Source organism: Brachyhypopomus gauderio, chromosome 14 (genome assembly GCF_052324685.1).
Source record: "Brachyhypopomus gauderio isolate BG-103 chromosome 14, BGAUD_0.2, whole genome shotgun sequence".
In the NCBI taxonomy this organism is placed as follows: Eukaryota; Metazoa; Chordata; class Actinopteri; order Gymnotiformes; family Hypopomidae; genus Brachyhypopomus; species Brachyhypopomus gauderio.
Genome location: NC_135224.1, coordinates 15,378,617 through 15,392,939, shown reverse-complemented (window position 1 = coordinate 15,392,939; position 14,323 = coordinate 15,378,617). Strand labels below are relative to the sequence as shown.

The following is a 14,323-nucleotide window of genomic DNA, read 5'->3' as shown; positions in this document are numbered from 1 at the left end:
CTTATGTATAGGTTACAGTGCTAAAATTATTTTGTAGACTTGTCCAAACTTGTGAATGACTGTAACTTTAAACTTTCTAATTTGCTTAGAACCTTCTTTGGTCTTAATTTTCACAGCTGTTCTTCAGATTCATGCTCTGACCCATGGTACTTGAACTTTTATCCTATTTTCATACATTTTTACAGATTGAGGTCAATTGTAACCCTTTAATAAAAATATAAATCATTTGTATCAATCAAAAAGTATCATTTGTAATTCAGACAAAGTGAGTTTTAAGGGGACTAAACACTTATGCTAGACAGCGTTCCCAGGTAAGAGATCTTACGGCAACTGAACATTTGCTCACAATGTTCTTCATCTGTGTGTTTTTGATGATGTAGAAAAGTTTGAATCTATAACATTATGCAATATCATTGGCTTGGGTCCTGTTGAAACTCGCCCTCATGTGGAAACCCACAATGAAACAATAACAAAAACATCAGCAAAACAACAGAAAGGTGTTTCCAGAAGCAGCCAATAAGGTCTCATTAACGTCAGCATCCAAATCTCTTTTTTTAGGCAAACTTATTCCAAAGTGGCCATTAAATATCATATATGAGTAAGACCACCATAACTAAAGTTATGTCCTTACATTTACTAAAAAAAAACTTTTACTATTTAGAAGGCTAGACATCTCAGTATTAATCTTATCAGGTAAACAAAATTGCTACCAATGGTAGCATTTTGGATGTGAGAAGCCCACAGTAGTGACAGGACAAGGCTTTGTGGTAGTTAATGGACACCATTAAGGTCAAACTGCAAAATCAGGTCATCAGGTTAGATTCAGCATGTGAGCTTTGGAGAGAGAGGAAGAGACCTCAAGAAAGTAAAAGATCTCATGAAAAGAGTAGCTTCTGTTTATTTTTTTTAAAGATCCTTTTAAGATAAGCCATCATAAAGATTGTTTCATGTTTCCTCAGTACCGTCAAGTGGCTGTCAACAGCTCTTAAATCAATGAAGTCTGAAGATGAAGAAAACAACTGTGTGCTTCATAGTAAAGATTTTTCAGACAGGTGTGCCATGTTGCCACTATGACTTAGACAAAACAATAAAGGCTGGCACTCATAATTCAGAGCTGTGGACCTTTTCCGCTGGGCCTACGTGCGTCAAGATAAAAGAATGATGCACAACCCATTTTGAAGAACACATTCCAAGGTCACAAAAGAGCAATATAGTGCATAGATTTCATCTTGTATTTTTGTGACAGTGATTTAAAGATGAGCAGGCAGCTATACAAGAAAAAATTCATAAGCCATTTGTGAACTATATGGCTGCATGAAATGTGCTGTTACCATCTCATTATTCGTTGACTTTGTCCTTTGAGATTTGAAATTTGGTGGTTTGCAGTTATTTCTATCAATGTGTCCAAACTAGTGCTGTCAATTCCAGGATTAAAAGTCCTCACCAGGATTTTGCTCAGGCTTCCTGGATTGTGTTGATTCCTCTAATTTTACCTGGATTGCTAATTAGAAAATCTAGCAAGCTTGAGCAAAATCCTGGTGAGGATATTTAATCGCGGCACCTGGAATTGACAGCACTAGTCCAAACATAATGCCACATGTATTTACAATAAAGCTAAACCTTTTCCTTTCCACCATCTGTCAAAAAAAACATTACATCAGTAGAGGTGTGGAAAATCTGGCTAAACTTGTACACACTTCAAGGTAGCAAGCTTTTTTTTTAGGAAAAGCGGTAACCTGGTAACCTTCCACTGAATTCCACAGAACACCATTCATGTTGAGATCTTTTAATATGACAGGCCCGAGCACACAGACGCTATGAAGTGCAAGGGATGCAGGTCATTAGCTGTCACTCTAAGAGCCTCTGCTGTTTGTTCAAGGTGTTGTTGGCATGTGCGGCCGCTGAGCAGGACACCCATCCCAAATAATGCCTCTTCCATCCATTTCTCTGCATTGCTCTGGACAAATAGGGTCAAGTATCTTTCTGTTACCTTTCACAATATTTTTCTGGTTTGTTTCAGCAGCTTTACTTAGAAGGCTCTCTCTGACCTGTTTTGATCAGGCCATATTGCACCATGCTGCAGACTGCAGGTAACCAGAGCAGTGTTGTTTAAATTTGGCAGGTCAGGTCAAGCCCACACCTGAACTGAATGGAAACTAGACTCCAATTATTCACTCAAGCAGAGGGTACCTTTCCAAGAGGACACAAGTGATTGTTTAAACTATATATCACATAAACAATAAAATGTTGTGTACATTGCTTGTTAAATAATTTCAACCTAGAAGAATATCAGAAGAATATCAGATCATATTTTAGGAGCCAATGTTTTTGTGTGTGTGTGTGTGTGTGTGTGTGTGTGTGTGTGTGTGTGTGTGTGTGTGTGTGTGTGTGTGTGTGTGTGTGTGTGTGTGTGTGCATATGTCTGCGTGCACGTGTCTGTGCGTGTACATGAGTATGTGTGTACACCCAAAAGGCCTGTCCTTACCTCTGCTATTTCGCAATGTGTAAAGCTCCATTACCAAACAGCTGCATGTGAAAACACCATCCTTCGTCCTCGTGATGTCCCAAGCACGGTATGTCCTACGATTCCCCACTCGGAGCAGATAAGGCCGCCTTCCTGCCTGCCGAAACTCGTGTGCATGGAGCTCAGACAAGTTGTCTGTGCCTCCGTGGACAAAAGTAGATTTGTATGAAAACAGCAGGTGGTCAAAAGCACCAAGTTGGAATGAACAGGACTACAGAGGCTTTTTTTTTTACATTTCTAATGCTTTGAGAACTGCTCTAACACTTGGTATGGTTGTTCCCAAGCAAAAATAGCAAGGCAAATTCAGTCACTTAAACGCTTTGAAATTGGTCATGTTCAAAAGGTCTCTCTTTGTTGGAGTCTAGACACCAGGAATAAACCAATCAGCAAGAGATGTGCTGATCTTATACTGATGGGGTCACCTAAGGGTAAGTTCAAAGTGCCCTTAACTGTATGAACAAACCCTGTCCTGAGTGGTCAGACTCAAGAGATTAAGAGAAGTCATGCTGGGAGCTTCTTCCAAAGCCAGGGCACTGTTAGCTGGTCCAGATGATTCTGACAAACCATAGAGAATATAGGTGGCCCAGTCCCAAAAGAGGCTCAACCAATAGGAAACCAGATCATAGGTTTTGGACATGTGACACACTTGAGAACCTTATATGTTCCAGGTTCTCCAGGGCCTAATATACACATTTACAGTTGAAATTTCTAAAGAACGTATTTCCCATTTCTCATATTGTCTCTGGGCTTCATGTAATTCCCCCATCTGTTACTACTGTCCGTTGTTTTTCTGTTTCCATTACGGCACTCTGCCCACAGACTGGAATAACCAGTCCTTCCCAAGGAGAGAACTGCTGTCCACTGTCCTTGAACTGAAACACCACTGCCACTTCCAGAGGCAACTGGCAGACTGTTTGGGATAAATCGCCACAATTTAAACCTTTTCCTATTTAGTTAGCCTAACCTTTTTTTTAATCTATATTTCAACTAAAGTGAATAGCAAACTAGAAAGAAGTTCCCCTTCTTCGAGCGAAATCCTCGAGAAAAACCAGGAACACAAAGGCAGAAGGAGGAAGAAACTCACTGTGCAAAACTTTAGCGGCAAGCAAGGAGCTGCATGTTTGGACTTTAATCAAGGGATCCAACCTTCGCTGAAACCCCCACGCAACGACCTAGGGCCCCCGCATATGACAGAGGTCAGATCACATGGGACACACGCTTTCACTCGCATGAACCAAGAGGAAAAAGGAAAAAACATCATATTGTCTTGGACCGAGGGCCCTAATACACTAGGCAACAACTCCAGCAGCCAGATCAGTGAATCAGAAAGTGTGTGAAGAGAGGCATAATGAGGGAGCACCCCAGCGCCCTGACATTTGGTGAGTACCACAGCTTCCGTGGTGTTGATTCACATATACCAGTTAGTAGATTTCTGTTATTATTAGACTTTGTGGTCTGGCTTGCGTGTGCCTTAAGCTGAATTTTCACATCTGCATTTCAAGTTGCATGCGGAATTCAGCAAGATCAGTAACATACAGTAAGTCACGTTTACTTGTTTCAGGCCAAGTGGTCATGACCAAATGTACAGCCATACATTTAAGGGTTAAAACTCTTGTCAACATTTTTAAGAACAGAAACGTAATCCTTATTTCAAGGATTGCAAAACCTTCTATTACAGTAACATTAATCAAGTAGAGTGGAAAAGGTCATTAGTTTGTAAGAAATTATAAGGAAGTGATGATTCATGGATCATATGTGCATATAAGTCTAAGCCCCTGGGTGAAGGGATCTGTCTCGAAATCATGTGAGTGTCATCAATCAGTTGTGAGCCACCAGTTTTTTTTTTTTTTACTCTGACCCCCTCCCCCAAACTGTGAATGTGCAGTAATCATCTTTTGTGGGCCTGAACAGATAATATGGTAATAAACATCTAAGCATATTTTCTAGGGGTATGAATTTGTTCTAATCACTACCACTGTACCTCATAATAACGTATGTGTGCATATAAACACATATACACTTGTTTAGCCTCAAGTCAGGATTTTTGGACACAGACCAGACACAGTCCTGATTCAGTGTGAAATCACAGCTACCATTAGAATGATATAGTCAGAGCCCACACATAATCAGAGGGAGAGATGCCAAGGTAAATGCGTATCTAGGATCAGTGCTACGTTTCTCCCAGTGGGGGTCAAAACAGTTCAAGTTCAGCCAGTCATTCCACCCCAAACCTGAGATTTCAGCAGCGCGTCTAGTCAGGCAACCACCTGTTGTGAGAAGAGTCAGATTGAACGCATCTCCTTCCTCCTTCCCTCATATATGTTACACTGTTCTGTTTTTTCTAGTACAACATGAACATTAAAGTGCTCAGCACAGGAGTTTCTGCTGCATGTCTTCAGTATTCACTGTTCAGCATTCAGTACAATTAAGTACCCCATACACACCCAATTTGAAAAGTGATTTAACCAGCTATACCAACTCAATCCACACACAGAGAGATGGAAATATTTACCTAAACAAACTATAGCAGTCATTTAGCAGTTGTGTCTTTCTCTGATTTTTAGCCTGTGAAGAGACTTACATGTAATAATGGTAATTGTGTCAAAAAAGTTCACTCATTAACTCAGTAAGTATTTGAGCATGTACATTCAATCTCATAATAAAGTTTAATAAATATACAGAAATTACCAGAAAATAGCATCAAAATTCCATCAGTTCTATTTTTAAAAGGTCCCACACATATTTTACACATTGTTTCTGAATGCTTTTCCTTTTGCATAACTTTGATCCCTGTCACAATTGCTCTTTCAAATAATCTGTTGCTGGTATCCTGCTGTCCTAGCTGGTAACTCCTGCATCAGACTCTATACAGTATACGCACTCACATTTCTTAGGTGGGGTGTTTTTGTGGGTTTTTATTATTTATGTATATTGTGCACCATACCTGCTTGTTGTCACTAATTACTCTTGGGGGACTAATAAAGTTTTGTTTAATTCAGTACAAACAGAACAATACAAAAGCATTAACAACAAAAAAACTTTATAATCAATCTATAAACATTATAATTAATGCTCATGTGCAGAAGGATGTTCTAGGTGCAACCTATATATGTATATATAAATGCATATATATATATGCAAAAGCAGAAACAGGGTCAACTGGTCCTGTGATCTGCCGGCCAAAAGCCATACGAGCGAGACGACACTGGCAATATGAACTTGAGAAAGTGCTCAGTTTCTAAGGAATGAGGAAGTGTGTGTGTGTGTGTGTGTGTGTGTGTGTGTGTGTGTGTGTGTGTGTGTGTGTGTGTGTGTGTGTGTGTGTGTGTGTGTGTGTCTGTCTGTGTCTGTGTGGAGCTGGTATGGGACACAGTGTGTGTCAGAATGTGTGGGAGGGGACAGTTGCAAAATGAAGTAAAAGGGAAATTGACATTTTGACCAACTCATAGAGAAATAGGTTGGTAATGGTCCCCGTATGCTGGAGGCATCTGTGTGACAAGGTCAGGGGAACCTGGGTGTGCTGGTCATGGCTGTGGCTTTGCACCTATGAGCAGAAGAGTTCTCCTCCATTACTCCAAAACCTCAGTCCAACCGCCAGCAGCAGGCTGCGGATGTAAGCAATGTAAAGAATATGCTGGGCCAACCTTACGTCACCTGTCAGATTTAGATGTATCACACACACACGTGTGTGTGTGTGTGTGTGTGTGTGTGTGTATATATATAAATTGTAGTAAAGTACACAAGGTTTCAGACAGAGGACCTTCATCAGCTGTGCAAGCATATCTCTCATATATATATATATATATATATATATATTAGGGGTGGGATGCGATAAAAAAAAATCAAATTAATCGGAAGCTTTGTAATTAATTAATCGAAATTAATCGCATTTTAATCGCATTTCAGTATTTAACATGAGAAATATTAATTTAACTTTGAATGATGAATGAATCAATGAACATAATCATAAACTTCAACATCTTGTTTATTTTTCCACCAGTCTTCTACACAGACCAATAGATGAGTGCAGAAAACAGTTCAGAACACTGGAAATTCTGAACAAAAATGTTGTTTAATTTTGGGAGTTTTGCTCAGGATATTGGAAGAACTGAAGTAAATCAGAAGATGTTTTTAATACCATTTTAGATGGTATATTTTTCTTTAATTTCCGAGGCCTCTGCCACAGTCATCTCCATATTGCCTAGAAGTGGTCTTCTGCATGCTCAAAGCAAATGACTGGATCTTCATCATCTATAGATTCATCATCTATAATATGAGCTGTCACACCAAGATAATTCTTGTTGCTAACAGAGGTCCAGTTATCCCCAGTCAGAGCCACATTTGTGGCGCTCTTCACAATAACCTGTTTTACTTCCTTTTCCTCATCATACATATATACACAGAGCCGGAGTGGCTAATCGGGAGATTCGGGAGGATCGGGAGGATTCCCGATGGGCCGGCTCATGTCAATCTCTAGTTTGGGCCGATTGGGAGGGAAAAATAATTTTGGGCCGGATTTGGGCATGAAACTCCTGGGCTGAAAAAGGAGCCCACTCCGGCCCTGTTATATATATATACCGGCCAGTTTATTAGGTATAATTGCTCATTAATGCAACTGTCGAATCAGCCAATCACATGGCAGCAACTCAATGCATTGAGGTCTGTAGACATGGCCAGTTCAAACCGAGCATCTGAATAGGGAAGAAAGTTGATTTAAGTGACTTTAAACGTGACTTGGTTGTTGGTGCCAGAAGGGATGGTCTGAGTATTTCAGAAACTGCTGATCTACTGTGATATTCATGCACAACCATCTCTAGGTTTTACAGAGAATGGTCTGAAAAAGAGAAAATATCCAGTGAGCGGCAGTTCTGTGGGCGCAAATGCCTTGTTGATGCCAGAGGAGAATGGCCAGACTGGTTCGAGCTGATAGAACGGCAACAGTAACTCAAATAACCAGTCGTTACAACTGTGGCATGCAGAAGCGCATCTCTGAACACACAACCTTGAGGTGGATGGGCTACAGCAGCAGAAGATCACACCGGGTGACACTCCTGTCAGGAAACTGGAGACTGAGGGTATAATTTGCTCACCAAAATTGGACAATAGAAGATTGGAAAAACATTGCCTGGTCTGATGAGTCTCAATTTCTCAATTTCAATTTGGGTGGTAGGGTCAGCCAACAACATGGAACCATCCTGCTTTGTATCAACGGTTCAGGCTGGTAGTGGTGGTGCATATGTGTGGAGGATATTTTCCTGGCACACTTTGGGCCCATTGATACCAATTGAGCATTGTGTCAACTCCACAGCTTACCTGAGTATTGTTACTGACCATGTACATGCCTTTATGACCACAGTGTACCCATCTTCTGATGACTACTTCCAGCAGTATAACACGCCTTGTCATAAACCGCAAATCATCTCACACTGGTTTCTTGAACACGACAATGAGTTCACAGTACTCGAATGGCCTCCACAGTCACCAGATCTCAATCCAATAGAGCCCCTTTGGGACGTGGTGGAATAGGAGATTCGCATCATGGACGTGCAGCCGACAAATCTGCAGCAACTGTGTGATGCTATCATGTCAATATGGACCAGACTCTCTGAGGAATGTTTCCAGTACCTTGTTGAATCTGTGTCACGAAGGATTAAGGCAGTTCTGAAGGCAAAAGGGGGTCCAACCCAGTAAAAGCAAGGTGTACCTAATAAAGTGGCTAAAGTAACAGGACACTTAATTCAAGTGTCCTCAATTAACTGTGCAGGCAAAGTGCTTCTGAAGTTCTCTGTCTGTCTGTCTCTGTGTGTTTGTGTGTGTTGGGTTGTGTGTGTGTTGGGTTGTGTGTGTGTGTTGGGTGTGTGTGTGTGTGTGTGTGTGTGTGTGTGTGTGTGTGTGTGTGTGTGTGTGTGTGTGTGTGTGTGTGCTATGACATGACAAGAAGAAACTTGTCTGAACTAATATGTAGGATGTGCTTTGCAATGCATTATGTGTATCACGCGGCTCAATATAAATAAAAACAATTAAGTAAATACTTAATGCGTATTTCATGAGAATTAGGCTACTGTACTGCCATCCCATAATAAGTTGTGAAACAAGCGGTCAAACCAGTGAAACAAGCTCGTTTTCAGACGTTCCCACTGTCAGTTACCTTTTCGCGGGAGCTAATGAAACCATATCGCGATGAGACACACTTTTTATGAATTCGCCGTCTGACAAAGGATAGTTTACGTAGTACTCGAGCCCTCGTCTGGACTAGTCCATTACAGAGGGAAACCAAAGGATGGCATATATTTACAAAATATCTCAGTAACAACAAACGAAATAATTTATCTTATACCCTTAAAATATTTAACCTATATGCGACTGAATTTGCTTTAAAAGCGGTGACCTGACATAGTTAAATAACATTAGGGCCGACAAGGAAATAACTGCCTCCCCTAAGCTCTTGAAGTGGTGCAGCCAGATGGTGGAATTCCGAGAACTAAGTGTTGAACGTTCGCAGAAGTCTGGTTCCAAGAACTGCTTTCGGACGACACTTCCAAGAAAAATATACCAGGTGATTATCTATCTACTGGCCGCCAGTAACAACACTATAGCGAGACGCTTTCGAGAAATTCTAGAGGTTTTTTTGTATATTTGATTCCGCTCGGCTATATTTATGCTTTTATTTATCCTACTATGTCTTAGCGTCAAAGTTGGTGTCGGTGGCCTAACGAAATCGCTTATTCTTAACGTGTTTCACGCAAGGTGTTCACGTTAGCCGCGTTAACTCAGGGTACGTAGGTAAATAAAACAATCCGTGTTTACAAACACCACTGTGAACTTTTGTGAAATGGCGTTAACACACATTTCTGTCGACTGCCCGAGTGCGGTTTATAGGCACAAACGTCACTTCAGTTTTCTTACATGGACATATGCTGAAGTTTGAAACTGGCTATCTTAGCTAGTCATGTGTTCGCCAATAGGCAACGCAATTCGCCATGTGTGATTTATTTACATACCATCTAATAAAATAATACATTACAAGCAGTAGTGGCTTAGTCTGTAACTTCGATAAAGCACGTAGCGAACTGTCATTATGCTAGAAACGTAGTATCCGTAATCAGTCCAGTTTATTTATATAGCGGTTTTTTTACAACGCATGTTTACAAGCGCATGGGTCCAGGTCCCTAATGAGCAGCCAGGGGCGACATGGACAAACTCCCATAGTGATATCTGGTTTACCTTAAACTGCTGATTTAATCTATGAATTCTGGCTATATTGTAGGTTTATAGGCGATGCCTGATCGTACCCTGTAATTACTGTGTAACAACTACCTGATCAGAACTCGTTAATAAATCATTAAGAAAGTGCGCTTGAAAATGTTATTTTATCCCCATTTGCCCCCCCCCCCCCCCCCCCACAAAACTTACTCAGTTTGAGAATTGATCTAGTCAATTTTTTACTTAAGTAACAGCTAAATTACATAGTACCATCAACATTTACGTTATATTGGGCCATGTGTTGTTTGATTTGGGCTAAATGAGTCTAGCCTGGGTCATACGTAGCTCGCCTAATTCTGCTGCCTAATTCTGGTAAAAGTTTGAATAATATTTTATAGTTTATTTTATTACACCACTGTTGACACAGTTGTTTTAATTGTTTTTTACACACTACATATAAATAACGTAATTTTAGTCTGAAGTATGAACTGACGTCGCGCTTACTCAGATACATATAGTAAAGATTTTTTGAGCGACAGCCGTATTTTGCACATTACACTGCCATCTGTTGTTCATTGTGTTGTTCATGTATCGAAGTTTCTACGGCGGGTAAGTTTGCCCCTCAGAGGAGAATCGTTTCAATTACAGTCGAAGGCTCTGCATTATGGTGCCGTAAAACGTTATGAACGGGTTTTTACTATTTTTACTTTCCAGTTTCGTGTAAACCCAGCAGGAGCCTCTCACTTTACTATTTAAGCCTGTGCCTCTTTAGCCTGATGTAACCTTCAAAAACGGCTTTTCACTATGAGTTCAACATCACCATCTGTGCATAAGAGCCACACTAAATACAAACACCCTCTGCAATCTCTCTGTGGTTTCTTCTCTCATTTCACCACACTGCTTTATTCAACTGACCTGCCCATTTTGCTCATCAGAGCACGCGTTTAATTGGTCCAAATAGAAAATGGGCGGAGAAACAACTCCCACATGGGAAAAAGACCCCATGAAATTTATGACAGGGTGGAAAATAAGAAATAAAGGCCTGTGAAATTCAGTACTATTATTACTAGGCTGGTAGCACCATTCAGAATCACCAATTCTCACAACGACTGAATACTGACATTTTACTGATGTTTGGTTTGTCAAAACACAATATGAATCAACTTTCAGGCCTGCTGTTAACATGGCCATTGGGCGCCATAGAAACTGTCTGAGGGCTTGTGCCATATTCCATTTGGACCTCATACGACCCAGCAAATGTTCACATCCAGCGAAGCAGCGTGCGCACGTCTCGTCGCTGTTGTCACAGCTGTGGTCTTTCCCTTTTAAAACAGCGCGCGGCAGCATGAGCAGTGGTGGGGACGGCTGTGTCCAGTTCACTCGCCACGCGGGCGACGTGCTCTTCAACCTCGACCGCCTGCGGTTCAGGCGTATCCTGACAGACGTCACAGTCCTGGCCGGGGGCCGAGAGTTCCACGCACACAAGACCGTGCTGATGGCCTGCAGGTGAGCTCGTGCGCTGGGGTTAAGACCGACTCGTTCCAGGCTAGCACAGACGATTATCATCAGGCTTCCTTGTCATTGTTTTACTTTGCCAGTGTAATACAAACTGCCATCACCCACTCCCAGCTCAGATCACACTTCCCTAACCAAGAAGGCAAACAAAAAAAAATGAATTTCCCGATTTGTTGCTAGGAAACCACCCTCGCAACCCCAAACAACAGGTTCTCGGTGTGATAACGTCCCAGGGGCGTTCCCTCTTTGTATTTTCACAGTGGCTTCTTTTACGCCGTGTTCGTAAACACCCAGAAAAGTGATCAGAACGTGATCAGCCTGGATCCGAAGGTGGACCCAAATGGCTTTGCCATACTCCTGGACTTCATGTACACTTCTCGCCTCACCCTCAACGAACGCTCCATCCTGGCCACTCTCAACACAGCCATGTACCTGCAAATGGAGCACATGGTGGAGATTTGTGAGAGGTTCATGGAGTCCAGGTACTCTAAGGCTCTGGGCTTTTTGTCGTTCAGGTGTTTACTCCACTGACGTATATTTAGTGGAGTATAAGTAGTCAAATCATTCTGATCTCCATCCCACAGGGGCTTGTGTGTGAAACAGGTCAGAGCAGAAGTGACAGCCAGTGCTGCTCTCCTACCTCAGGATCTCACCCTCGACCTCAGAGAGGTTCCCAGGAACCCTGCGCCCGACGTCATGAGCCTTGGCCCTCCAGTCTTGCACTACGCCGTCAGCACCTCCACCAGCAGCCCCATGCGCTACTATGGCCACCTGCCCTTTTCTGCGGGCAGCCCCTCCGACGTCAGATCACTGCGCCGCCAGGTCCCGGACACCAGCGCCGTAACCCACCAACCGCCTTCCCCCCTGGACGGACAGGTCTCCGTACAAACCAGCACCTCCGGCGTCTTCCCCGTCCACCAGTTCTACCGTCCCTCGGTGGTCCACCAGATCCCATCAGATCGGGGACACCCGAGGGACCCTGTGGGGACGAAGGTGGAGGAGGAGGAGGAGGAGGTGAAGAACTTTGGCCACGCGCAGGCCGTCGGGCCACACAGCCCGCTGAGGTCGGACTGCCAGCCCAACTCGCCGGCCGAATCCAGCGGCTGCAGCAGGGAGACGGCCGACCCTCAGAGACCCGGAGGTGGCTCCAAGGTGCACAACTGGAAGAAGTACAAGTTCATCACCCTGAACTCGTCCGAAGGAGAGGAGACCCGTGGATCAGACAGCCCCTCTTACACTGTCCTAGAGCCCACCACCAAGAGCAGCGAGCATCTGTCCGTCAGCCTCTCGAACGCTACCGACAGGTACCAGGACCGCTGCAATCTGCCCTGCGAATGTTGGCATGTAGCACATCAGTAATTTGAAGCACTTTTGACAGCAAACGCTTTGTGGTGTCATTGCGTTTTGTTTGTAGATCTGCTGAAGAATGCGCTCAAAATGCTGGGGTTGATAAATCGCTCCACGTACCCACACACGTTCATGGAGAGGAGAGCAACACGGACAGCTCAGAGGCCAATGGTGAGTGTTTTCTGTTCCCCATCTCATTCAGAAGTGTGTAGATCAGGTTCTTACCCTTAGGATTTAGTTACACCTGCCTGTCTTTCCAGAGGATTTCTGGAATCAATTGGCTAATACCTACTGATGACAGGACTTTCCATTTTCACTTTCTACACCTCTGCTCGCACTACATCCTACACTGATGTACGTTGACTTCCAGAGCAGAGTGGTAAACCGCTTCTCTCTCCGTTCCTCCGCAGAGAACAGCAGCCTTGTCTGCAGCCAGTGTGGTTCCAGAGTGGAGATGAGCTCTGAGACTCACCTGCGCCTCCCACAGGTCAATCCATACAAGTGCGCCCGCTGCCAAACCCCCGTTAAGGGAAATCTCAGCAGCCCCAAGTCCGGCAGCCCAGGTAACCGAGGCGCCCTTTCGCCTGCACTGTTCTCGTCTCATGTGGACAGGGTTTAAATGACAGGTGCGGTCTCGTGTCGATGACCCAGGTGAGAAGCCGTACCGCTGCTCGGTGTGTGGAGCCCAGTTCAACAGACCGGCGAACCTCAAGACGCACCTGCGCATCCACTCGGGGGAGAAGCCATACAAGTGCGAGACGTGCGGTTCCTGCTTCGTCCAGGTAGCCACTCCTCTTCCGGCACTCGGCCGGCATGGGGACCTCCGTGTGCCGACCTGCCTTTTCACGTTTCCGTTTGTTCGTCTGCTCACAGGTCGCTCACCTGAGGGCTCATGTGCTGATCCACACGGGCGAGAAGCCGTATGCCTGCAACATCTGCGCCACCCGCTTCCGCCACCTGCAGACGCTGAAGAGTCACCTACGCATCCACACGGGCGAGAAGCCGTACCACGTAAGTTCCGGGGCTCGTCCCTCCGCACCCGTCCTCACTCATGTCGCGCGTTCGCGGCACGCTCGAGCGCTAACCCGCTTCTCTGTCCTCAGTGCGACACGTGCGATCTACACTTCCGCCACAAGAGCCAGCTCCGGCTACACCTGCGGCAGAAACACGGCGCCGTGACCAACAGCAAGGCCCTGCGCCCGGGGCCCCAGCGCTGACCTAAACCCCCCCCCAAAAAAAAACCGAGAGTGGTGTACGCAGACCGAGCCGAAACGCACACTATGCACAGTGCAGTGTTTGAGGTCCATGTGCGCTTGCAATGTCCGTATAATTCACCTTCTCACACCTGTGCTGGATATCATAATATCTCATCCAAACTCTTTACCTTGGTGCATAAAGTAGTGGGAATCAGGCCTTGGCCTTTGTTCAATGTTACAGATGGGTTTTCTACACGTTTTATATTTGATTGGCTCAAAATAGTACATTACTACCTGCATCGTTTTGTAAACCAAATCACAGCCGAATGTATTAGAGCTGTATGTACATATGTCATTTTTATGAGTATGAAATCAAGCGACACTTATTTTTGCAACTGCTGAATGTGGTAAATGTTAGGGGTACTTAAAAAATATATATATAAAATTCTATTTATGGGCACTTGACATTGTACAGTATTTTGGTATTAAGGGCCAATGATTCTTGTAATAAAATATTTAATATAAATTTGCTGGGCTT

General features: G+C 43.8%; 1 protein-coding gene across 2 annotated transcripts; it reads left to right on the top strand.

Moving 5' to 3' along the window:
* Window positions 1–3,409: 3,409 nt before the first annotated feature.
* bcl6ab (BCL6A transcription repressor b) lies at window positions 3,410–13,870 on the top strand. Of its 2 annotated transcripts, none has more exons than XM_076973071.1 (9): window positions 3,410–3,903; window positions 11,062–11,233; window positions 11,503–11,724; window positions 11,827–12,546; window positions 12,657–12,760; window positions 13,000–13,152; window positions 13,241–13,371; window positions 13,463–13,600; window positions 13,693–13,870. In XM_076973071.1, the coding sequence occupies exons 1-9, from the start codon at window positions 3,873–3,875 to the stop codon at window positions 13,804–13,806; spliced, it is 1,785 nt and encodes a 594-aa protein (XP_076829186.1). In that variant the 5' UTR covers window positions 3,410–3,872; the 3' UTR covers window positions 13,807–13,870. The 2 variants fall into 2 exon arrangements, with proteins under 2 accessions (XP_076829186.1, XP_076829187.1); XM_076973072.1 differs by lacking the exon at window positions 3,410–3,903 and adding an exon at window positions 8,708–9,080.
* Window positions 13,871–14,323: the final 453 nt, after the last annotated feature.

Coding starts and splice junctions, on each gene's coding strand:
- bcl6ab (XM_076973071.1), top strand. CDS start 3,873: ATGAGGGAGCACCCCAGCGCCCTGACATTTG. Junction 11,234..11,502: donor ACCGTGCTGATGGCCTGCAG/GTGAGCTCGTGC, acceptor GTATTTTCACAG/TGGCTTCTTTTACGCCGTGT. Junction 12,547..12,656: donor CTCTCGAACGCTACCGACAG/GTACCAGGACCG, acceptor TTTTGTTTGTAG/ATCTGCTGAAGAATGCGCTC.